Below are 26,963 nucleotides of genomic sequence, written 5' to 3'. Positions count from 1 at the left end.
TTGCTAGAGGACATTGCCAATGCACAATTTAGGTGAGAGCGAGTTTTCTTCAGGGACGAACTGATGTTCTGGTCCATGATGATGATGATGACCCCTCATCAGGCGGAGGGAGCGCAGGGATCCCCTCTCCTCCTCCAGGAGCTCGTACACTCACTGTGTGCAGAGATGGTCCTCTTGACCTCTCGCTTGAAATCAGACCGCTTTTTTTAAACTCTTTCAAAGTCTGCGGCTCTGAACTCACAGCGCTTAAAGCTTCTGTCACTTTCTGCCATTCAAGGTCATTCATTTTGTTGCTAAAGCCAGAAAATACTCTTTGTCGTCTGTCAGTTTGATCCATCATTAGTTTAAGTTCACGGTCTGTAAAATAACGCTTCTTCTCCTTCAACTGCTTCTTTGCATCTGACAAACACTGGATTTCAAACATATCAGCCTTCAACATCACTTGATCCAACTCATATCTAATTGTTCCTCTTTGGTGTCCTGTGTGGAGTGAATAGCCCATATAACAAAGCTTCTGTTTGCACATCGGGGGCCTTTAATAATCATTTATTCAACAGCTTTCTTATCAGATGAGACGGTAGATTCACCCCCTCCCCACCCCAATACATTCTGTACAGTCACTAATTCAGTTGAGTCTGAACTAGAGAGAGGCGGATGAAGCCTTATGGAGCTTTTGGGCTTCAAACGCTGCAGCATATTGACATCTGGTGGCTTGTAAAGATACAGCAGCCCTTTATGACTGGAGTCTAAGCACCACAACACCACTTCAACAGTCTGAGCAATAAAAGTCCAAGAAGCCTGTGTGTTATCATCAAACTTGTCATACTGTTGCATTACATGTAGATATTATTGTGCAATATGTTACAGTAAAATAATGAACAAATGTCCAACAAGCCTGTGAAAATCGCTGACACAAAATGTCTAATGTGTCTTATTGGTGTAGTTGAGCCCATTGTCACTGTTGGCTCATCATGTGTTCTGGCTTCGTCTTGAGTGACCAGTGCTCATTAGAACAAACGGATACACGTTTTTTACACAAAGAAAGAAATATCTTCATGTTTAACATTTGCTGAATGAACAAGTAGGCTCAAATATTCAAGAATGTGTTGTATACAGTGTTTCAACAAAATATATACAGTTTCTCCCAACGCAGCACGTTTCAAAGCTGAGCTTTTTTTAAAGGGAATCCGGCGACTTTCTCCACTTTCTTCTTTCTCCAAAGAAGTAACAGGCTTTTACAGCGATGATGACACTTTTTACAAGGAAAGAAACATCTTTTTTTTTTAAGTTCAGAAAATGACAAATGACATCCCTCCTTTTTGTACCCACATCCCTACCCTCCCCGTATTTCCAAAAGAAAAAGTAAAAGAGAGGGGAAAAAAACAACAAAAAAACAGAATACAAACACATCAGCAGAAACTGAAAATAAATAAAAAGTAAAAAGGCAGCAACACATATTCACTGATATCAGTGAAGTATTAGCACATATATGTACATACATGCCCATACATACACACATGCATGCCCATAGGCCCTACATGTACACATACCTATACACCCCCATATATACAGGTTACACATACATATTTACATACTCATACATACACATAGCGTACATTTTATGTTAAGGTCTACCTAGCTACGTAAGGCACAGATTCGGGGTTAAACTAGAAACTTTGTAAAAGATCATATTCCCAAAACTTATGCATAAATGTCCCATCCATCCATTTACATCTAGGACATTTTGCTGAGATATCCTTTGAGATTTTGTGCATTTTTGTCGGTGTTAGATATAGTTTATGGATGAATTTAAAATTAGATTCCTTAATTTTGTTGCTAGTAAATGGGAAATGTGTTCTTTCGCAGATATTTAACCAGGTATTTTCTTCAAAGACCATCCCTAGCTCCTTCTCCCATATCTTCATTAATATCTGGAAAGATGACTGACCTCCTCTTGAGAGAGTATTATAAAATTCACTTATCTTCCCCTTTATTGTCTCTGAGGACATTAATATTTCTTCTATCTCAGATAGTCCAAACAGCAATTTGTTTACTTTAATAAGTGAATGAACAAGACTCCGAATTTGTAAATATTTTAAAAAGTCTTTGTTGGGAATGCTGTATTCCGATCTTAAGTAAATAAATGATTTTAATTGCGTGCTAGTTTAAATAAGTCTTTAAATTGTATTAAACCAGAGTTTGTCTATTCCCCTATGTTGATCGTTGTTTGAATGTTCAGATCTGGATTTTGATAAATAGGGGACTTAATAGAGGTACAAGAGGTGATACCATAATTTTTCCTACAGTCTTTCCATGTTAACAGAGTATTAAGAACAGAGAAACATTTGTCCATTTTTTAAAATCTTTTCAAAGTGATTTATAGATAAGAGAGAAACCAGGGGCAGAGGTTTAAATAACTCTGCCTCCATCTGAACCCAGTGAGAAAGAAACATCGTAATGTGTTGTACTTAATGCTGAATTTACAAAAAGGCCCCAGGGATTTAAAATGTGCTGCAGCCGTTTCATAGAGTTTGTTAAGCTTCTCCTCATGATGCAACAACTCTTAAATTCACTAGTTTTGTAAGGGAGTCTGGCATGTTGCCATTACTAGTGACTTCACTTCATTACTTGCTCCTGTCTTTCACCACACTTACACACTATAACACACACTAACACACACACACAGCAGCCTGTGTAAAGTAGATCACAACAACAGCTTTTTAATTTTAATATGAAAAGGTATGACAGAGAGCGAGAGAGAGAGAGAGAGAGAGAGAGAGAGAGAGAGAGAGAGAGAGAGAGAGCCCCCACAGATGTGTGACTTTACTGCTTTAATGGGAGCTCCCACATAACTCCAACCTCTTATTCCATTATGAGGTGAAAGTTCTCGTTCTTTCTAATATAATTGTTTATATGAACTGTAATATGTTAAGTTAAAATGTATTGATGTTTGTATTTAAGTAATTTTTTATTATTGTTGTATGTTGCTTGAGCATTTCATCTGTGTTAACCGTCAGCTCAAATCACTACTGTGAATAAACATGTTTCAACATGTATCTCACTCTGAGTCTCTCAGTCTCAGTTTGTTTCTCTTTCTTTCTAAACGTATCTTATGACCTCCTCAGAGGTGAAGCATTACAGGACATCAGTCAGTCAGCTTTTTAGTTGTCAGAAGGCTCCTCTAACAGAGATACTGGCTCGCTGTTTAATCTCTAACTTCAGTGTCCATGCTAAGCTAAGCTAACCTTGTCTGGGAGCTAACTCTGCTCAGAGTTAACATTGATATCAATCTCCTCATTCAAATCCTCTGTGAGAATACTGAATGTTCAGGTAATATATTGAAGTGTCGTCACAAATGAGCATGTGGACCAAACTTTTTAAAATGTGAGGATTTTATTGAAAAGACAAACATCAGCACAAAAAGAAAGAACAATACATTTGAGTTTAACATTCATTCATGTTCATCACTGTAAAGGAATTTACATGTTTAGTCTCATAAGTTCATAGTTGTAAATTTGTGGATATACATCTCCCTCCTCTCTTCTCCAAGACATCTCACACGACATCTTGCCATTCCTCACCACCCTGATCAACTCCTCCCTCACTTCAGGCTTTATTCCAGCTCCTTTCAAGACAGCTACAGTAAAGCCACTCCTAAAGAAACCCACCCTAGACTCAGCTGACATCCGAAACTACAGACCCGTATCTCTTCCTTCATTCCTCTCTAAAACCCTGGAACGCACAGTCTACAACCAACTGTCCTCCTATCTTTCACAAAACGACCTCCTTGACCCCAATCAGTCAGGCTTCAGGACTGCTCACTCCACTGAGACGGCCCTCCTCACAGTGACCGAGTCCCTCCGTGCCGCCAGAGTCTCGTCCCACTCATCTGTCCTCATTCTCCTTGACCTATCTATTGCGTTTGACACAGTCAACCACCAAATCCTCCTCTCCACTCTGGCTGAACTTGGCATCGCTGACTCTGCTCCAACCTGGTTCACATCATACCTGACAAATCGCACCTTTCAGGTCATATACAATGGCTCCTTGTCCAAACCCTGCTTTCTGGAAACTGGTGTCCCTCAAGGCTCAGTACTAGGACCACTTCTGTTTTCACTATACACTAGATCACTAGGCTCTGCAATCACATCACATTGATTCTCTTACCACTGTTATGCAGACGACACCCAACTGTTCCCCTCTTTTCCCCCATCCTCCGACACCCACGTTGCAAAGTGCATCTCGGAATGTCTGGCAGACATCTCCGCTTGGACAACTGCTCATAACCTCAAGCTCAACCTTCATAAAACTGAACTCCTCTTCATCCCGGGGAAACACTGCCCTGTCAGTCACTGTCGAGGACGTCACAGTATCGCCTTCATCGACTGCGAGGAACCTGGGTGTAATCCTCGACGACAGACTATCCTGCACCCCAACATCACTGCTGTGGCCAGATCATGCAGATTTGCCCTCTACAACATCCGCAGGATCCGGTCTTTCCTCACAAAGGACGCAACGCAACTCCTGGTCCAAGCGCTGGTCATCTCCTGCCTGAACTACGGCAATTCACTCTTGGCTGAACTCCCAGCCTCTGCGACTAAACCGTTGCAGGACCTCCAAACACTGGTCAGACCACACGCCCCAGCGCAAGCACTTCACCCCGCTACATCAGCTGGCCGGCTGGTACTGCCATTGCTGAGAGCAAACAAAGGTCGCTCAGCGAAGTCACAACTCTTCTCTGTTCTGGCACCTCAGTGGTGAAACAAACTCCAGACCAATGTCAGGACAGCAGAGTCACTCGCTATCTTCAGCAAAACACTCAAGACTCACTTGTTCAGACTTCACCTTGACCCTGCATAGCATCCAGTACAGAGACCAAACTCCATATTCTCCATCTATAGAGTGGTGCAGCAATAACATAATTTTGGAGGTTAACCCTGAAGTTAGCATCAACCTGGTTCCCTCCACAAGAAGTCTATGGGATTTTTTGAATTGAATTTTGGAATATTGCCAAAAATATTTATCTGTGTCAAACACAAGTTTATGATTCTTACATGTTTTGTTCGTCAAGATAATCTTCACAGATGAACACAACTTTTGTAATTAAATTAAATCTCTATTAGTAAAAAACTAATGTTAGACTATAAACAGACGACATCACAGGCGTGACTTAAACGTCACCACCACTAAGTGTCTAACTACACAATTACTATACATGTTTTCTATAAACTGATCAATGTACAAGTTGTAAAGTTAGAGTTAGAATAGTTTGTAACTAAAGTCTGGTCATACGCTGTCCCCTGATTGTTTTGAGTATGAATTCGACAGAAAATGACAATTAATAAAACAACCAATCAGAGTCATAGAACATAGAACAGTCCCACCTTTTCAATCAGTCCTTTTTATATAACTGTACTTATAGTGCAAGAAGCCATCTTTTACTGTCTTTTAGTTCTGCAAAGCTAAATAAAGTGACACCAGGAGAGTCACTGAGTGTGTTTGTCATTCAGGTCTCTGGATTCAGCTGCTCAGAGAGCTCTGTGCTGTTGTCAGGAGCTGCAGGTCAGAAACAAACATCCCATATTGAACTTTTAGAAACAATAAATACAGGAAACAGTGTTGAAAAGGTTAATCTGCACAATAATGTGAAACATTTGTTAATCTAAAACATGAAGTGTGAGTCAGATCAGCTGAAATAGAATCAAAGTAAGTTTTACTTACAAGATGGAGGGCTAATGGCTGAAATCAAAACAAAAGACAAATCATTTCAGTCACAGTTGTAAATGCCAGATTATCTTTAGTCACTTTATTCCTCTCTTCTACTCACTCAGACTGAGTATCTGTTTATACTCAGTCTCTTTAGTGCTGACTGTATTTACTTTCTCTGATGCTGGTTTTAATTTTGCAACCTGAATAAAAAAATCAACTCACAGACTGAAATCAAAGTAGTGAAATCTTTCCTTTTTCTCTCTCACCTTTCTTCTTTTTGTAAACGATGAATCCAGCAGCACCGATGAGAATGAGAGCAGGAACAACCACTGCAGCAGTGACGAGGACGATCATGTCACTGGGCTTCACTGTTGAATACATTAATAGTTTATCATTACTGTTTTTGTTTTTTTCAACATGAATTCCCATGCACTCCCCTTCAGCACCCTCTGATCTCACTCTTACCCCAGTTGGTCCTGATCCGATCTTTCTCCAGTTTGGTGATGATGTCCTCCTTCACACCAGAGAGCTGAAACACACAGTCGTACCTCGTCCAGTCTTCAGGTGTGACTGATGAAAGGTCCAGGTCAACACTCATCTGGAAGGTTCCATCGTGGTTGGGGAGGATCTCTCCGTGGTCCACCTCCTCATGAAGCTCCTCTCCATCTTTCCTCCAGACGAGTGAGGCTCTGTGAGGGTAGAAACCTGTAGCGTGGCAGCTGACTGGAGAGGAGGGAGTCTTCTGGAGGAGAGACACTGAGGGAAGCTCTGGAGAGTAAAGAGAGAGATATTAAAGAGGAGAGAGAGGAAAGAAACAAGGTAAAAGAAAGATGAAGAAATTAAATTTGGAATCAATAACAGAAGGTGTGAAAGTGCTTCCAAGCAAATGTTGAACAAATGTATTGGATACATTTTGTTCCTCAAGAAACATCTGCAAACTTTTTAAATATTAAAAATGATGCATCATATACATCCTTTTTTACTTGCTAGCAGGCTTCGTCTGCACTGACTATTTTGTTACAATACTATGTTTCTTGGCACATCACTGCTGCAAACTGTTGATCAGAGGAATAGTGTGAAACCAGCAGCATGATATGAATCATGTCGCCCATGTGCTTGTGACAGTTTGTAATAGTGTCGGCCGACTAAATACTGATTTTAAAAAAGCAGAAGGACAGTGTTGATGGTGGGCAAGTAATGTGATCCATGTATCCAGACCACAGTGTAATAATGACAGGGTACATAACAACACATCTGCTACACAGCCTCCACATGATCTGTATACAGACAGAGGAGGGAGCTACACCACCACTAAAGACACTCACTACAGTCAGAGAAGAACAATGTCTGTCTGTTCTTATGATTCACAGTAAGGTCATCAATCACAGTGTCAATGTTCAGGGGAAATATTTCTATTTCGAAACACTGAAACTGTGTAAACTTCACTTCCCTAAAACTTTTCCTTAAACTAAACCACAAACTGTGGCATCACAGTCTGAGCTTTGATGGTGAGTAATGTCACCCATAGATGTCTGTGATTGGTCAGGACTAAAACAGCTGTAACCACTACAAAAAAAGGTGATGTCAGACAGGTTGGATTAATAATACAATGACAGTTCAGTCTGAGCAGCCTATATGAAGATCATTGTGTCTAATAAACTACATCAGGTCAGGTGATTCTACCTGTTCTGAGCAGAAAGCTCCTCCCATAGTCCACATACGTCTTCAGCTGCTCTGGACAACTCTGAGTCAAAACAGTCTTACATTTTTTTCCTAATTCTTTATTGGCATCCAATAATAGTTTGGCGATGTCAGCCTCAGGTCTCAGAGTGATCCATGTCAATGTATTCAGATCCAATTCCTTGAAGTCTTCTCCATCATAACCAAACTGAAGGAAACCTTTGACCTCTTCAGTCTCATCATCCCACTCACAACCTCCCACCGCCTGTAAAACATGGAGACCTGAGACAGAGACAGAGACTGTAATTAACACTGATTCACAGATGAAACATTCAGTGGAAAGATGATCTTAAAAACATTGTACATTGTGTGATGACTGCTATTTTTCTAGTCGTGTGTTCATGAATCATCAGATTATTATCAGTAGTTTGTGTTTAACAGCTTCAGCAACAAGTCTAACTAGCAGCTGATTAATGTTGACATGATGAATGACAGGTAGTGGCTGGACCACTGAAGACAAACTGATATGATGGTTTGCTTTACATGAATCTCTATTTCAGCTTATGTGTAAAATGATGTCAGAGTTTGAACTGATTGGTATCTTGAGGCTCTGGGTCACTTTACAACTAAGATGCAGGACAGTAAAAAGTTAAACAGGCTGTAACATGTTACGTACTGTACCTCCATGTTGGTTAAGGAGACTCATCAAAATGTAAATGTAGGCTTTGATGGAGTTTGGCAAAAAGTGGTCACACTGTTGTCTGTACCACTCCAACTGCTGAGGATTCTCTGTGCAGAATGATTTAACAATGTCCTTTAGATCCAGCCTTTTGTTGCTGTCACAGTAACCCAACAGACGTTCATCAATTTCTAGTGTCACCACAACCTCTGGGAGGTTTGGGATTCCAGTTGATGCAGTTATGAAAACCTTCAGGGAGTGTAGCACTGCAGGACAAACAAAGGAGCTTATAAATAACACTAATCATAAATATGATGCTAAGTGAAAATATAAATATGATATGAAGTGTGTGTGTTTGCTGCAAAGGAGCAAAATGCAAAAGTTTTAAATGTAATGTGCAGGACAAACAGCCTCCATTCAGTATGAATACACACTCAGAAATATGATGAAATCAGTATGATTCAGTTAAAACAGTCTGATCAAGTGGAAGTAGACGTGTAGCCAGTAATGGGCCACCCAGCCAAGTTTGATCAAAATACATTTTGTCACAGAAAATACAAAAATTCATGTAAAAGATAGAGAAAACTTGTTGTGTGTTTAATCTGTTGAAACAAGTTGGAGGAAGCCTCCGATCCAGAACGAAATTGGTTGCTATGATTGCGACAGGCCTCTCTGGGCTGCCCTCAGCCAGCTAGCTAGCTGGATTTCAGTCGATGTAACGTTACTGCCACAACAATGGCTCAATAAAGTTCTTTAATGAGTTATTTTAAAAAAGCAAGAGTTGAGGAAGAAAACACGGCACTGCCTCCATCGACCGAGTCCACCCAGCTCAGTTCTTCAGCCTAAATCACTCAGGAGATGGTTAGCCCGGCCGTTTGCTCCCCTGAGCCAGAGCCTGATGCAGGTTTACCTGCCGAGTTATCTGCAATTGAGCTACAGTAACTGTAATGAATGCAAAGGGACATGTTACATGTGTGATTTATGTCCTGCAGCATGTTAACACCTTCCCTGCTGTTTGGTTTTGTCTTCATCACTTTGTGCAATAAAGTGGTTAATGAACAGTGCCGTGCGCTGTAGAGACGATGTGCTGCTCTTTCTGTCGGTGCAATATGTTTTAGTCAGAATTAGGATGTAACAGACAGCTTTTATTTGTGTACAGCCTTTATAGACTGAGCTCTTTTGGTTGTATCATGTTGTACAGGCAACGTTTTGCTCTCATTGTCTTTGTGATGCAGAATGTTGCAAAGTTAAATTGTCGCAGTTTGTCTCTGTTTGTCCTTTTTGCGACTTCTAAGTTCGTATAAGTCCTTTTTTGTTCTGGGAGAAGATGGCCCACATCATTCTGCACTGACCCACCTAAAGTACAGTTTCCTGCTACTCCACTGGGGGTGAAACTAAACTTGGAGCAAAAGAGTCAAGTGGACTGTGAAGTTTAAACAGTTTAAAGATTTCAAATGTGATCTTACCTGGTGATGAAACGTGACAGAAGAGAAGCAACAACAATAACGTTCTCATCTTGATTTGATGAAGACGACAGAGTGAAGGACCGAGCTGGATCAGCTGTTTCCTGTTATTTTACCCTCGCAGAGGGAGGAGAGAGTGATTCTGTCATGAGAAGAAAAACAGTCCAGACCGCCTACAAGTGATCCAGTCCTCACCAACACCCCTCACATACAGTGTTAACAGTGTCATCAGCTTTTCTTGTGAAATCCCTCATTTCCTTCCTTTTTCACATAACTATGATGATATCAAAAAAGCTTCGAGTCAGAGATTGAGTCTGACTAAAGATTTTTTTTTTCGAAGCCCATCTTTGAGTTCAAGTGAGCGACACTTGATGGTAAGACTTGCATTGATGCTGGTATCCTTTTAAAGTTAGTTGGTTATCAATCACCCTCATGAATGAACCATATATCAATAATTGTCTAATTTTACGCATTAACCATGATGATAAAGATACAGAAAAATAGAAATTCATGGCAAAAACATAGCAAACTGTCTTGCTAGCAGGCTTGACTCCTCAATTTTGCACAAATCATGTTTAAGGGAAGCTCGTGTCAAGTGAAGCTCCTCCACAGGTCACACCTGGTTTTGTGGTTAAACTGTGTGATGGTAGAATCAACTGCATTGAGCCACTTTTTGATAAATTATTCAAAAGACCATCTAATAATCTCTGCAGGAGATCTAATGATATTTGATTAATTCCCATGGGTCTCTTGAATATTTATTTCATTTAAAAATGTGAGATTTTGACACTTTTTACAAAGAAAGAAACATCTTTTGTACTTAATGCCGAATTTACAAGAAGGCACCAATGATTTAAAATTTGCCATAAATGTTTCACAAAGTTGATTAAGTTTCTCCTCGTGATGCAACAACTCTTAAAATCAGATGATTTGTAAGGGAGTCTGGGATATTGGCGTTACTAGTGACTTCACTTCATTACTTGGTCTATATCCATGACTATTTCTGAGTGAGGATGATTGTGGTGGTTAAGTGGTGTATTTTCTTACCGGAGCCTTACCGGATCAAGTTCCTGATTGCATCCGTCTATGACGTCTTACCCAGCCCATCCAACCTCTTCTGCTGGGGCAACGTTGACACACCATCATCACCCAGAACAAGCCTCTCCGACCAGCAAGGCAGGTGATTGCTTTCATCCAAGCAGGGGAGAAGCCTAAGCGTCAGCCAAGGGGGGCAGTGGGACTCCTCGGAACCGCACCGGACTGGCAGATGACGGCCGAGTTCAAGTGGGGGACACTTGATGGTAAGACTTACATTCATGCTGGTATCTTTTAAGAGTGAATTAGTTATAAATCACCCTCATGACTGAACCAGACATCAATAATTGTCTAATTTTACTCAAGAAAAATGGACTCGAGAGGGATGAAAAAACCCAGTACCCTCTGCTGTGAAGCCACAGTGTTAACCCCTGAGCCACCGTGCTGCCCTCTGAAGATCTATGTGGGTTTTCACAGCACAACTCCCCAGAGGCTCAGAAAATCCTGCTAAAGAAACCCTACACAGAACTTCACTTTACACATCCCTAATCCTCATCAGCGCAGGTAACACTGCAGCTGAAGGTCTTCATCCATGAGAAGATGAGTCGGAAGCTATTCTTATTCTTTGCTTCACATTGGTGACTTTATTATGTTATACAGTAAAACAAGCCCATCGTCCCCACATGAGGACATCTTTTTTTTCTTCTAAATCTACTTCCTGTTCAAAGAAAACATTAAAAACACCTTTAATGTGAAAAATACCATTAGACTTTATTAATGCAAGAGCAACAGGCAATATGCAGAACAGTAATGAATGAAATGAGATTATTATAACCACAAGGAGAACTTAGTAAATAGAAATTAGAGGACAAAACCCAATAACATAAATATCAGTGGTAAGAAATAAATACATTAATGACAATGTAGTCTTGAAACAGTAATACAGTAATTAAAACCCAGAAAGTACAAAAGAACGATAACAAGTGATGTCATATATGTTAAGAAGAAACATTTTAAAAACAGACAACAGGTGAACAATGTCTCCACACAGCAAACGTCACTATTAAGTACTGAACTTCCCTTTTAGCTCTACAGTTTTAGGGATTACATTCACCCTCATGTACCAGCAACATGTCATCAATGATTTTGTCCCTTCTTTATAGCTCCACAGTTTGGAGCCCATTGATTTAATCTCAGTGATTTAAGAGAAAACTCTTTTCTTGACTTGTTTTATTAAAAAGCAAAAGAACAAGAGTAATGGGACAGTGCAGAATTATTCAGACATTCAATCTTTTCAGCGTTTACAAAAACTCAACAGAGAGGAAAAAAATATATTCTTTAAATTCTTGTAGTTACTCTAAAAATGTAAAACTATTCATTTTTTAAAAGTAGACAGAAATACCACAGAGCACATATATTTTACAAAGGTTTCAGTTTGGACAGAACCAGTCAAACTTGGATTCCTTAAAGTACCCAGTGTGTGTGAAATATTTCTTTTATCTGCTTGAAAGGGAATCAGGCTATACAAAACAATTGTCACGGCCCTGTTTGTAATACTGTATATAATACCACTAAACACCCGTTAGATGGCAGCAAAAGACACGTATGAAATAGAGGCTGAGAGTTTCACAGCTGCCGGAACCAAAGCACTGGTATCTGATGACCTGGGAATGAGACTCAACAATCAACTATGTTTGTCCAGAATCACGTACTGCATGTTTAACTAAAGGCTCTGAAAACACATTTCCTCACTCATCTTGTCAATAAAAGTAATGAACACAATACTTTCTGCCACAGTTAGACCAGTCCTGGTTATTTCACATGAGAGATTTCTGTTGGCTTTTTTCTTTTCAGTGCTTTTCTCACCATTTAAAGTGGGCAGAGCTCGAATGGGTGAAAAAACATGTGATTATATGTATTTTTTTCTTTTTACCCTTCAGGTGTTACCTCTGTATATGTGATTTCATTATTGTTGAACGTTGCTCGTACATTTAATGTTTTTTTTACTCCCAACCCAAATCACTACTGTGAATGAACATGTTTCATCATGTATTTCACTTTGAGTCTCTCAGTTTTCTACTTCATCATTTGTTTCACTTTCTTTCTAAACTGATCCTCTGACCACCTCGGAGGCAAAGAATTACAGCTTTGTTCTGACATGCTGAAGCTTCTGAGTGCAACACCACTTTCATGAATACAAATCTCAGGTCTGTAACAATCTGTCAGATGTAATGTGGGTGCGAACTACAAACAAAAGTCATTACGTCATAACAATGTTGTGTGTTGAAAACTTGCATGTTAAAGTAAACGTGTATACAACGCTGTGATCCGACCCTCTCTCTGAAGTTACATAGTGCAGAAACAAGTGACAGAGACACCATTCACCCTGTTACAAGACACTGTACCATCAAAATGATTTTGAAGCTGAAAAAGTTACATAATGTTGCTTAAACTGTCAGAAGGCTCCTTTAACAGAGATACTGGCTCGCTGTCTAATCTCTAACTTCAATATTTATGCTAAGCTAACCTTGTCTGGGAGCTAACTCTGAGTGAACATTGATATCAATCTCCTCATTCAAATCCTCTGTTGAATGTTCAGGTAATATAATTATTGCAACTACAGTCACAAATAAGCATGTGGACGTAGAAAAAGAGCCAAACTTTTGTTCATCAATGTAAAGGAATTAGGTATATTTAGATATACATCCCCCACTCTGCTCACCCAGGAGGTACAGTCACCCTGAGGTCATGCTCGGGGTCAAAGGCTTCTGTGTGTGTGCAGAGGGTCCTTTTCCTCTCCCTACACCAGATCTTGTTAGTAGTGGAAGAAACGGTTGTATTAAGCAGCTGGGCAGATAAGGTGCTGTCTCCCAAACAGGTCACATTCTGTTCCTCCAACATCCAACCTTCACTATATCTCATAAGAGAGACGCACTGGCTCTGTGATAGATCAAACTCCATATTCTCCCATCAATAACAACATGACTCAGGTCAGCACATTTCCACAGAGTATTCTGTGGCAGGTTAAATAATCACAGACAGGGAAGTTTTTTTCTGCAGAACTGGCACAGAACAACACTGTTACCACATGTACTGTCGAACCTGTTCTCCTTGATCGAGCTTCATTAAATACTTCAGCGTAAGCAATCACCTCTCTTGAATCTGCTTCCTCACCTGGGTTAATCAGATTAATGAAAATTCATCAACAATCAATACACAGTAAAATGTACCAACAGTCGGTTGCACAGTATTCATGTTATATGACGTTTCGACCCATCATTGAACTGCAGTGGGTATCAGACTGGTCCACTACAAATCTACTGAGCCCTCTGACAGGAGACACTATTCTCTAACACTGACCTAAACATCTGTAAGCTGCCTTTAAATCCTTCACTCAGCCAAACAAACAACAAACAGCAGAAACTCTGCAGTATGACCCGGGCTTATATCTACACTGGAACTGCTCAGTCGAAACTACATTGCCTGGTTCAACTGTTTTCATTGGCAACTTCACATGAATGCCACAAGCAGTCCAACCACCACCACTGCTGTCTGGTTCAACTAGTCTTACCATAGTTAGCAGCCCTGGTGGTATGAGGAACCTTTTATGATAATCCGTGAAAGGTTCCTCATACCACCAGTGTCCAAGTTAAAGGTGCAATGTGTAAGAATTGTTGTTGGAAACATTTTTAAAAAGACACCTAAATAAAATTACCAACAGGATGTAAAGAAATGACAGATTTGACATTATGATCTCTTTGTTGAGTTAGCTCGCTAACCAGAAAGACCCAGACACACACCAACACTCCCCCAGTGGTCTGAGTTCACAGTCCGAACCGATAGCTGCACTGCTACCTGAGCTAACTAGCTAATAGCAGTTAGCAGTTACTCTGGTCATATGCTGTCCCCTGGTTGTTTTGAGTATGAATTCGACAGATGGCCAATTTTTCACACTGCACCTTTAAGTTTTTAATATTGGCCTCAGCTGCTTCTCATACAACTACCTCATGTCTCGCTCACATGTAAGAAACATTATCAAAAGTAGTTATATAAACCAGCTGTTCCACACAGATGATCTGATAATGTGCTGTACTGAACTGCTCACAGACTCATCAGGGCCGCTCCCATAAGATCAAACATGTTTGATGGTCACAAGTTACAATCTGTACTTTCTGAGCCGGACAACAACCAATGAGAGAGGCATCCCGAGCAGCTGATGGTGCGACTAAGCAAACACAAACATTCTGGCCCTCGAGGCTAATGTTAGCGAGCCAGCTATTGTTACGTTAACGTTAATGTAAAATCTCACCACCAGTTCTCACTGAAGGACAGAAAACCCGCACTCACCGCACCTCCCCACTCATTCAGACTCTCAAACATTCTGCTTTGTTTGTTTTCTGTCTGGAATGTGTCACTCCAGGAAGTTGTCATCTCATCTTTTTACATCTGCTTCCCCATGAGATCACCTGAGAAAGATAAGATCAGTCTGCAGAACAATGAAGCCAGAGATCTGAATCCACGCCCCCACTGCTGCACAGAGCGATGTTTATTGTTTATTCAAAATGTATTGATATTGAACATGTCGTTTGTCCAAATTTCTACAAATTTGACACTGCACTTCCTTCAGTCCTCAGCAACAAACCTGCTGAGTATGAAGTAGATGATGTGAATAACATATAGCCTAGCCTACATACAGACAGAGATTCATTGCTCTACAGTTAGATGAACTTTAAAAACATGGCTACTGTTGGTGCTCACCACTGTCAAACTAGCATGTCAGCATTGGGAAATTTTGTCTGCACTTCCTTTGCCATTCTTGTGCAACAGCTTTCTAATGGCTTTTGCAATGGGTAGACAAACATGATCTTTGTTTTTCTTTTCTTACATATATGTACAGCTGAGGTGTTTCAACATGGCAGACTATCATGACTGCTGTCCAGTGCGCTGATCCTGGAGCTGTCCGAGGTACCCGCCGTCAACACGGTCGTTTAACCTCTCATACAGACTGAGCATGTGTTCCAGATCAGATGACGACCTCTGTCAGTCCCACATCAGCTGTTTGTATTAGTGTTAAACTGCTTGACCTCATTCGACTGGGCACAAGTGTTACTCCCTGTTCAGCAACATCAGTACACTCCACATGTTTTTATTCAAATAGCCAGTTATCAACAGGTCAGAAGGATCTTTCTATAGAATTATAGTCCAATTACCATGTAGATGTTAGTGAAGGATGAGCACCACACAGTCAGGAATCACACAGAAACAGGTGATATCGATTATTTAGAGTATTATATAGTAACATTTAATCATTTTCTCTCAGGTTACCTCTGTATTTAAGTCATTTATATTATTGTTGTGTGTTGCTTGTACATTTAATTTGTGTTAACCATCAGCTCAAATCACTACTGTGAATAAACATGTTTCAACATGTATCTCACTCTGAGTCTCTCAGTCTGTTTGTTTCTCTTTCTTTCTAAACGTATCTTATGACCTCCTCAGAGGTGAAGCGTTACAGGTGTGAAGATTTGTTCTGACATGCTGAAAGCTTTTGACAGTATTGGCCTCACATTGTTGCATTTTATTTTTTCTACACATCAGTCAGCTTTTTAGTTGTCAGAAGGCTCTTTTAACAGAGATACTGACTCGACCCATCATTGAACTGCAGTGGGTATCAGACTGGTCCACTACAAATCTACTGAGCCCTCTGACAGGAGACACTATTCTCTAACCCTGACCTAAACATCTGTAAGCTGCCTTTAAATCCTTCACTCAGCCAAACAAACAACAAACAGCAGAAACTCTGCAGTATGACCCGGCCTTATATCTACACTGGAACTGCCCAGTCTAAACTACATTGCCCGGCCCAACTAGTTTAATTGCCAACTTCACGTGAATCCCAAGGCCTGCTGAGCAGTCCAACCACCATCACTGTCTGTCTGGTTCAACTAGTCCTACCATAGTTAGCAGCCCTGGTGGTATGAGGAACCTTTCATGATAATCCATGAAAGGTTCCTCATACCACCAGTGCCCAAGTTAAAGGTGCAATATGTAAGAATTGTTTTGTGAAACACTTTTAAAAAGACACCTACATAAAATTACCAACAGGATGTAAAGAAATGACAATTTTGACATTATGATCTCTTTGTTTAGTAGCTCACTAACCAGAAAGCCCCAGTCTGAAGTACTGGAGGGAGTAATGCAAGAAGAAGGAGCCTCAGTTAGTTGTAAGTTGAAGAGCTGCAGGAGACAGGCTGAACACCTCCAACTTCTCAGTGATGTAACCAACTCTTTTTACCTATTGAAATGTGAGTGCTTTGATTTCTAGTTAATTTTTATATATATATTCTCTTTGAAGTCAAGATGGCTGACACAGCTCCAACATATTCAAACCTGTTGACAATTTCTGCTGGAATCACCTGATGGACAAAGGCTGCAGTTGACCAACATCAGTAGCTGCTGTCACATTATACTGTATAAATACCCCTCAGGCAACTAATATCTAGTTAAATAGGTAATATCATGATCAATACTGTATGTTTGATGAAGTGTGAATTTACATCTGTTCTAACCTGCACATGTTGTCGCCTTTTTTCTTTCTTTTCTTTTCTGTGAGAGTGCTGCTGCAGTTTCGACCATTTCCAAGCTTTAATGTCTCAGTGCACAAACGTGAAGTTTGCTACTATCTTAAAAGAAAATGGTCATCAGGTTCAAATCGGTAAAACAAACGGTTTATAGAGCGGTATATAGAGATAGATAGGAATAATTATTTTTAATTGTAGGCTTAGTCATATGAAACACAATAGAACTATACCTTCTATAATGTAGCTAATAATGACATGACAAGATAGAAGTCTCTTTTTCTCTGCCTTTATACCTCCAACACTGTAAATTACATTATTTGTTGACACTTACTTGTAAAGTCGAGGCTGACTTTACAGGTATTTTAGTTTATTTAGTCTATTTTATTCTATCCGACCTGTTTTGTGTCTGTGTACAACTACTCCACGTGCCTTTAATTGCCCCCTGGGGACAAATAAAGTATTATGAATTGAATTGAATTGAATTTTACGCTGCACATTTTGATTAACCACATAACATTACATAGGTAGTTAAAACATTTACAGAAATACATTTTGTTTTCATGATTAATTCACTTTTACCCAGCTATCATTGTTTTACTCATCTATTCAATGACAGCTGGGTTTTACACATTGAATTACCATTAAAAGACTAAATTGTCATTAATTTAATGAGACATGCATAGGATCAGAAAAAACAAACTCTTTCAGTCTGAGGTCTGTTTTAAGGTAAGGGCTTCATCAGTCACTTCGCATTAGGCCTATTAATTTGACACAGGCACAATGTACCGAATCAAAGCTCTTCACAGGTGAGAGAAACTATTCACCCGCCCATCTTCAATCAGTACAGAAAACACTCTCTCCTCCCTCTGCCAGGACACACAGCAGGAAACAGCTGATCCAGCTCGGTCCTTCACTCAGTCGTTTGCATCAAATCAAGATGAGAACGTTATTGTTGTTGCTTCTCTTCTGTCACGTTTCATCACCAGGTAAGATCACATTTGAAATCTTTAAACTGTGTAAACTTCACAGTCCACTCGACTCTTTTGCTCCAAGTTTAGTTTTTCTTCCAGTGGAGTAGCAGGAAACTGTATTTTGTGTGGGTCAGGGGAAAATAATGTGGGCCATCTTTTCCCAGAACAAAAAAGGACTTATAAAAACGTAGAAGTAGCAAAAAGGACAAACAGAGACAAACTGCGACAATTTAACTTTGCAACATTCTGCATCACAAAGACAATAAGAGCAAAACGTTGCCTGTACAACATGATACAACCAAAAGAGCTCAGTCTCTAAAGGCTGTACACAACAAAAACCTGTCTGTTACATCCTAATTCTGACTAAAACATATTTGCACTGACAGAAAGAGCAGCACATCGTCTCTACAGCGCACGGCACTGTTCATTAACCACTTTATTGCACAAAGTGATGAAGACAAAACCAAACAGCAGAGAAGGTGTTAACATGCTGCAGGACACAGCATACATCAGACAGAAATCACACATGTAACATATCCCTTTGCATTCATTACAGTTACTGTAGCTTCAGTATTGATCAGCTCAGCTGTTTACACAAATGAGCAGTAAAATGAATTCAAAGAATGGAAACAGCCAGCAGAGCAATGTTTGAATTAAGAAAGAACAACACTCTCCTTTATTACTGTTAAATCAACCACAGACTGTACATGCTTTAGCTTGCTCCGCTCGCCAACATCCTGCCAGTCGAGAAGAGTCGACCCCCGATCCCCGGTGTAACATGGAGCTTTTTCCTCATGTTACGCCGCACTCGGGGATCGACGCATCTCGACTGGCGGGATGGCTGCTGCTACTGCTGACGTGAGTTGTTCAAAAGCCTTCTTTTTAGAAAACTCTGTGTACACAAACAATGTTCTCAATGCTCGTGTTCATGTGTAGAGACCCTGGTGATGCTACGAGCAAAGTTTCATGTTGTGTCGAGTCTTCTTAGTGTTTTAAAAATAGCAATTTTGATGCTACCATACAGCTGCCCTGAGCACGCCATTGAAAATAAGTTTGACCCGGAAATGAAACTACGGTGAATCTTAAAAGTGGCTTTTTCGTCGTAATTATGCTTTTACATGAAGGTTTGACTCAAACACATTCACAAAAAAAGCCTAGGTTGCATTTTGGCGAGAGTTTCACTTAAACTGAATCGTACTGATTTCATCATATTTCTGAGTGTGTATTCATACTGAATGGAGGCTGTTTGTCCTGCACATTACATTTAAAACTTTTGCATTTTGCTCCTTCGCAGCAAACACACACACTTCATATCATATTTATATTTTCACTTAGCATCATATTTATGATTAGTGTTATTTATAAGCTCCTTTGTTTGTCCTGCAGTGCTACACTCCGTGAAGCATTTCATAACTGCATCAACTGGAATCCCAAACCTCCCAGAATTCGTGGCAACAGTAGAAGTTGATGAACTTCTGGTGGGGTCCTGTGACAGCAACAAAAGTGTGGAAGTAAAACAGGACATTGCAAAATCATTTTGTACAAAGTATCCTGAGCGGTTGGAGAGGTACAGACAACAGTGTTTAGATGTGATGCCATTATTCATTTCCTGCACTTACAGTTTGATGAGTCTCTTCAACCAACGTGGAGGTACAGTATGTAACATGTTACAGCCTGTTTAACTTTTTACTGTTCTGCATCTTAGTTGTAAAGTGACCCAGGACCTCAAGATACCAATCAGTTCAAACTCTAACATCATTTTACACATAAACTGAAATAGAGATTCATGTAAAGCAAACCATCATATCAGTTTGTCTTCAGTGGTCCAGCCACTACCTGTCATTTATCATGTCAACATTAATCAGCTGCTAGTTAGACTTGTTGCTGAAGCTGTTAAACACAAACTACTGGTAATAATCTGATGATTCATGAACACACACAACTAAAAAAATAGCAGTCGTCACACAATGTACAATGTTTTTAAGATCATGTTTCCACTGAATGTTTCATCTGTGAATCAATGTTAATTACAGTCTCTGTCTCTGTCTCAGGTGTCCATGTTTTACAAGAGGTGGATGGTGTTGAGTGGGATGATGAGACTGGAGAGGTCAAAGGTTTCTCTCAGTTTGGTTATGATGGAGAAGACTTCATGAAATGGGATCGGAAAACATTTAGATGGATCGCTCTTAGACCTGAGGCTGACATCGTCAGACCGATATGGGATGCCAATGAACTTTTAAGTAACTACTTTCAGAGTGTTTTGACTCAGATTTATCCAGAGCAGCTGAAGAAGTCTGTGGACTATGGGAGGAGCTCTCTGCTGAGAACAGGTAGAATCACCTGACCTGATGTAGTTTATTAGACACAGTGATCTTCATATAGGCTGCTCAGGCTGAACTGTCATTGTATTATTAATCCAACCTGTCTGACATCACCTTTTTTTGTAGTGGTTACATTTGTTTTAGTCCTGACCAATCACAGACATCTTTGGGTGACATTACTCACCATCAAAGCTCAGACTGTGATGCCACAGTTAGTTTAAGAAATGTGATTTTACAGTTTCAGTGTTTGAAAATAGAAATATTTCCCCTGAACATTGACACTGTGATTGACGACCTTACTGTGAATCATAAGAACAGACAGACATTGTTTTTCTCTGACTGTAGTGAGTGTCTTTAGTGGTGGTGTAGCTCCCTCCTCTGTCTGTATACAGATCATGTGGAGGCTGTGTAGCAGATGTGTTGTTATGTACCCTGTCATTATTACACTGTGGTCTGGATACATGGATCATCATCATTTGCTTGGAAGCACTTTCACACCTTCTGTTATTGATTCAAAATTTAATTTCTTCATCTTTATTTTACCTTGATTCTTTTCCTCTCTCTCCTCTTTAATATCTCTCTCTTTACTCTCCAGAGCTTCCCTCAGTGTCTCTCCTCCAGAAGACTCCCTCCTCTCCAGTCAGCTGCCACGCTACAGGTTTCTACCCTCACAGAGCCTCACTCGTCTGGAGGAAAGATGGAGAGGAGCTTCACGAGGAGGTGGAACACGGAGAGATCCTCCCCAACCACGATGGAACCTTCCAGATGAGTGTTGACCTGAAACTTTCATCCATCACACCTGAAGACTGGACGAGGTACGACTGTGTGTTTCAGCTCTCTGGTGTGGAGGAGGACATCATCACCAAACTGGGGAAAGATCAGATCAGGACCAACGAAGGTAAGAGTGAGATCAGAGGGTGCTGAAGGGGAGTGCATGGGAATTCATGTTGAAAAAAACAAAAACAGTAAAAATAAACTAATTAAATGTTTTAATTTGTTCTAACCTGCTTCATCTGCCTTCATCAGTCTTATTGTATTGTATTCAACAGTGAAGCCCAGTGACATGACCGTCCTCGTCACTGCTGCAGTGGTTGTTCTTGCTCTCATTCTCATCGCTGCTGCTGGATTCATCGTTTACAAAAAGAAGAAAGGTGAGAGAGAAAAAGGAAAGATTTCACTACTTTGATTTCAGTCTTCGAGTTGATTTCTTTTATTCAAGTTGCAAAATTAAAACAAGCATCAGAGAAAGTAAATACAGTCAGCACTAAACAGACTGAGTATAAACAGATACTCAGTTTGAGTGAGTAGAAGAGAGTGTTGTGCTATACTATCTAAGCCCAGTTCAACGTTACCAGTCTTTGAAGAAAAGGTGCAGGTGGTTGCAGGAGAACGTTGGGATTCCAATGTTGAATGCTGTTCTTGCTGTGCAAGGACGGGTGAAAGTCGGCGGAGGAGGAAACAGTTCGCTCCTTTCCTTTGCAAGGATAGCAGCTCTGTGCTAACTTGCTTGGTGTTCCTCAGATTGTGAAGTTAGCTGGCAAGCTTTGTGTCGCAGCTGTTGGTGCTAACTGATCAGGAATACTGGCAGGACCTCGTGTCGCTGCAGTGAGGAGAAGTTCTTTGGGCCTGCTGCAAATGCAGCTTGCAGCTCTCCGCAGCTGTTAGGCCCAGAAGACGCGATCTTGAGGGCAGGCAGCCCCGTGGTGATGGAGAGGAGCCCTTGAGGACAAGAAGTTGAAGGAGTGGAGGGCGTTAGAGTAAGAGAGGCTTGAGGAGAAGGCGCTGGAGTTTTGACTATCTGATCAGAGAGGGGTCTGTCACCCTGACCAATAGTAGCTCAAAGCTGAATTTTGCACCTAGGTGTGAAGAATGGGGAATTCTGGGACACTGAGTTCAGTTCAGAGTCCATTTTGAAATCCACAATGAATGACTTCATCTGTGGGTCCCAACAAGAGGAATAAAGTGACTAAAGATAATCTGGCATTTACAACTGTGACTGAAATGATTTGTCTTTTGTTTTGATTTCAGCCATTAGCCCTCCATCTTGTAAGTAAAACTTACTTTGGTTCTATTTCAGCTGATCTGACTCACACTTCATGTTTTAGATTAAAAAATGTTTCACATTATTGTGCAGATGAACCTTTTCAACACTGTTTCCTGTATTTATTTTTTCTAAAAGTTCAATATGGGATATTTGTTTCTGACCTGCAGCTCCTGACAACAGTGTAGAGCTCCCTGACTGGCTGAATCCAGAGACCTGAATGACAAACACACTCAGTGACTCTCCTGGTGTCACTTTATTTAGCTTTGCAGAACCAAAAGACAGTAAAAGATGGCTTCTTGCACTATAAGTACAGTTATATAAAAAGTACTGATTGAAAAGGTGGGACTGTTCTATGTTCTATGACTCTGATTGGTTGTTTTATTAATTGTTGTTTTCTGTTGAATTCATACTCAAAACAATCAGGGGACATCGTATGACCAGACTTTAGTTACAAACTATTCTAACTCTAACTTTACAACTTGTACATTGATCAGTTTATAGAAAACATGTATAGTAATTGTGTAGTTAGACACTTAGTGGTGGTGACGTTTAAGTCACGACTGTGATGTCGTCTGTTTATAGTCTAACATTAGTTTTTTACCAATAGAGATTTAATTTAATCACAAAAATTGTGTTCATCTGTGAAGATTATCTTGACGAACAAAACATGTAAGAATCATAAACTTGTGTCTGTCACAGAGGTTATTTTATGCAATATTTTAAAATCCAATTTCAAAAATCCCATAGACTTCTTGTGGAGGGAACCAGGTCGATGCTAACTTCAGGGTTATCCTCCAAAAACATGTTTTTGCTGCACCACTCTATAGATGGACAATATGGAGTTTGGTCTATCATGGAGCCAGTGCGTCTCTCGTATGAGCGGTGAGCAGAGTGGGAGATGTATATCCACAAATTTACAACTATGAACTTATGAGACTAAACATGTAAATTCCTTTACATTGATGAACATGAATGAATGTTAAACTCAAATGTGTTGTTCTTTCTTTTTGTGCTGATGTTTGTCTTTTCAATAAAATCCCCACATTTTAAAAAGTTTGGTCCACATGCTCATTTGTGACGACACTTCAATATATTACCTGAACATTCAGTATTCTCACAGAGGATTTGAATGAGGAGATTGATATCAATGTTCACTCTGAGCAGAGTTAGCTCCCAGACAAGGTTAGCTTAGCTTAGCATGAACACTGAAGTTAGAGATTAAACAGCGAGCCAGTGTCTCTGTTAAAGGAGCCTTCTGACAACTAAAAAGCTGACTGACTGATGTCCTGTAACGCTTCACCTCTGAGGAGGTCGTAAGATACGTTTAGAAAGAAAGAGAAACAAACTGAGACTGAGAGACTCAGTAGCCTATGAGGTAGAAATTGAATTGTAGCCTATAAATACAACTCCAATACATCCTGAAACCGAAAATGTTGGATCCAAAAATAATGTTTTAATTTGAAAGTTGGAGGAAGTGATTCCTCTACACACATACAAATTCTGACGAAGTATGTTTGGTTTTGGAACTTTGTACATACACTGATCACATCACACACACAACATAATTTTGCCATTTTGAGGAATACTTTCTTGTAGGGCATGTACAGACTCGCATGATGTGAGTAAACAAACCGGCTGGTTAGCAGCTTAGCCTATTTGACAGCTCCTGAGCTCCACATTATAAAAAGATAATCATCTCAGGTGTGTTTAGACTCCTTTGAGACCACTCCTCTTTATGAAACGGGTCTCTAAAGACAATTCTTTCAAAAAAGTAAATAATATTACATCAATTCAAACAAAGGCAGTGAGTCGCTGTAGGTGTATGATGCTATAAGACCAGAGCTGTGTTAAAATATGTTCAGATGAGTTTAAGTGAAGTCCGTCTGTGTTAGAATATAAGTTGATATATCCAATGTAAAGTTTGTCTGGACTTGAAAGTGAAAAAGCCTGTTTTTACAGTTTGACACTGGTCCAGTGTTAAAGTCCTCCTCAGCCACTGAAACAGATTTACATTGTGTTTTGATACTGTACCTGTCAAAGACAAAGCCGGGCCAGTCCAAACCGGCACTGGTGCTTCTCTGTTTCGCTGTTAGGCTGTTTGATATTATGAAACTCTGTCAACATAAAGTGAAAAATGTGACTGTTCACTGTGGAGTGAGGCAGATTTTGAATGCATACAGGTAACAAAATGTCAGGTAATATAAAAAAAAATAAGACAAACCATTATTTCTTTTACATTTTAAAGAAAACATTAGTAATGCTGGATGGTCTCGCTTTCTTATCAGATGAGACGGTAGATTCACCCCCTCCCCACCCCAATACATTCTGTACAGTCACTGATTCAGTTGAGTCTGAACTAGAGAGAGGCGGATGAAGCCTTATGGAGCTTTTGGGCTTCAAACTGCAGCTGAAGGTCTTCATCCATGAGAAGATGAGTCGGAAGCAATTCTTATTCTTTGCTTCATATTGGTGACTTTATTATGTTATACAGTAAAACAAGCCCATCGTCCCCACATGAGGACATCTTTTTTTTTCTTCAAAAATCTACTTCCTGTTCAAAGAAAACATTAAAAACACCTTTAATGTGAAAAATACCATTAGACTTTATTAATGCAAGAGCAACAGGCAATATGCAGAACAGTAATGAATGAAATGAGATTATTATAACCACAAGGAGAACTTAGTAAATACAAATTAGAGGACAAAACCCAATAACATAAATATCAGTGGTAAGAAATAAATACATTAATGACAATTTAGTCTTGAAACAGTAATACAGTAATTAAAACCCAGAAAGTACAAAAGAACGATAACAAGTGATGTCATATATGTTAAGAAGAAACATTTTAAAAACAGACAGCAGGTGAACAATGTCTCCACACAGCAAACGTTACTATTAAGTACTGAACTTCCCTTTTAGCTCTACAGTTTTAGGGATTACATTCACCCTCATGTACCAGCAACATGTCATCAATGATTTTGTCCCTTCTTTATAGCTCCACAGTTTGGAGCCCATTGATTTAAGAGAAAAATCTTTTCTTGACTTCATCTTTTTGACTTTTTGTTTTTTAAAAGCAAAAGAACAAGAGTAATGGGACAGTGCAGAATTATTCAGACATTCAATCGTTTCAGCATTTACAAAAACTAAAGTTGTAGTTACTCTAAAAGTGTAAAAGTATTTATTTTTTTAAACATATTATGAAGTTAACATGGTGCTGGTAGGTGTGGCTTGTCTGGACGAACATACCCAAAAATAGCTCCACAACTATCAGGTCAAAATACATATCCAAGTGTGTGTGAAATATTTCTTTTATCTGCTTGAAAGGGAATCAGGCTATACAATACAATTGTCTACGCCCTGTTTGTAATACTGTATATAATACCACTAAACACCCGTTAGATGGCAGCAAAAGACATGTATGAAATAGAGGCTGAGAGTTTCACAGCTGCCGGAACCAAAGCACTGGTATCTGATGACCTGGGAATGAGACTCAACAATCAACTATGTTTGTCCAGAATCACGTACTGCATGTTTAACTAAAGGCTCTGAAAACACATTTCCTCACTCATCTTGTCAATAAAACTAATGAACACAATACTTTCTGCCACAGTTAGACCAGTCCTGGTTATTTCACATGAGAGATTTCTGTTGGCTTTTTTCTTTTCAGTGCTTTTCTCACTGTTTGAAGTGGGCAGAGCTCTAATGGGTGAAAAAACATGTGATTATATGTATTTTTTCTTTTTACCCTTCAGGTGTTACCTCTGTATATGTGATTTCATTATTGTTGAATGTTGCTCGTACATTTAATGTTTTTTTACTCCCAACCCAAATCACTACTGTGAATGAACATGTTTCATCATGTATTTCACTTTGAGTCTCTCAGTTTTCTACTTCATCATTTGTTTCACTTTCTTTCTAAACTGATCCTCTGACCACCTCGGAGGCAAAGAATTACAGCTTTGCTCTGACATGCTGAAGCTTCTGAGTGCAACACCACTTTCATGAATACAAATCTCAGGTCTGTAACAATCTGTCAGATGTAATGTGGGTGCTAAGTACAAACAAAAGTCATTACGTCATAACAATGTTGTGTGTTGAAAACTTGCATGTTAAAGTAAACGTGTATACAACGCTGTGATCCGACCCTCTCTCTGAAGTTACATAGTGCAGAAACAAGTGACAGAGACACCATTCACCCTGTTACAAGACACTGTATTGTAGCCGTAGTCAACCGCCTAGCCCATATGCTTTACATATGTGGCGAGCTAGCCAGGAGACTGTTATTGTGAATGTTTTTGTGTCTGTGTGTACTTACCGATGTGTTACACTTAAGAAAAATAGGGTGAGTTGAAATATGGATCCCTTTGAGGAACTTGGTATCAATGTTGCTCATTCTGTTATCATTACTGGTGTAACAAACACTCAAGCAGAAAATGAGATTATTGATCATTTACGTAGTTACGGTGAACTTAAAACATT

General features: G+C 39.7%; 1 protein-coding gene and 1 pseudogene across 1 annotated transcript; one reads left to right on the top strand and one right to left on the bottom strand.

The window, feature by feature from the left end:
* Positions 1-5,360: 5,360 nt before the first annotated feature.
* LOC140994130 (major histocompatibility complex class I-related gene protein-like) lies at positions 5,361-10,849 on the bottom strand. Its single transcript, XM_073463701.1, has 6 exons — positions 10,630-10,849; positions 7,393-7,671; positions 6,175-6,477; positions 5,976-6,077; positions 5,722-5,739; positions 5,361-5,556 (listed from the first exon to the last, which is right to left on the bottom strand). The coding sequence occupies exons 1-6, from the start codon at positions 10,847-10,849 to the stop codon at positions 5,507-5,509; spliced, it is 972 nt and encodes a 323-aa protein (XP_073319802.1). The 3' UTR covers positions 5,361-5,506.
* Positions 10,850-17,927: 7,078 nt separating this feature from the next.
* On the top strand, positions 17,928-22,508 carry LOC140994129 (major histocompatibility complex class I-related gene protein-like; annotated as a pseudogene).
* The last annotated feature ends 4,455 nt before the right edge of the window (positions 22,509-26,963 follow it).

This window comes from Pagrus major, chromosome 3 (assembly GCF_040436345.1).
Source record: "Pagrus major chromosome 3, Pma_NU_1.0".
Lineage (NCBI taxonomy): Eukaryota > Metazoa > Chordata > Actinopteri > Spariformes > Sparidae > Pagrus > Pagrus major.
Note: the sequence above shows the minus strand (reverse complement) of the source record. Positions and strands in the feature narration are given on the sequence as shown.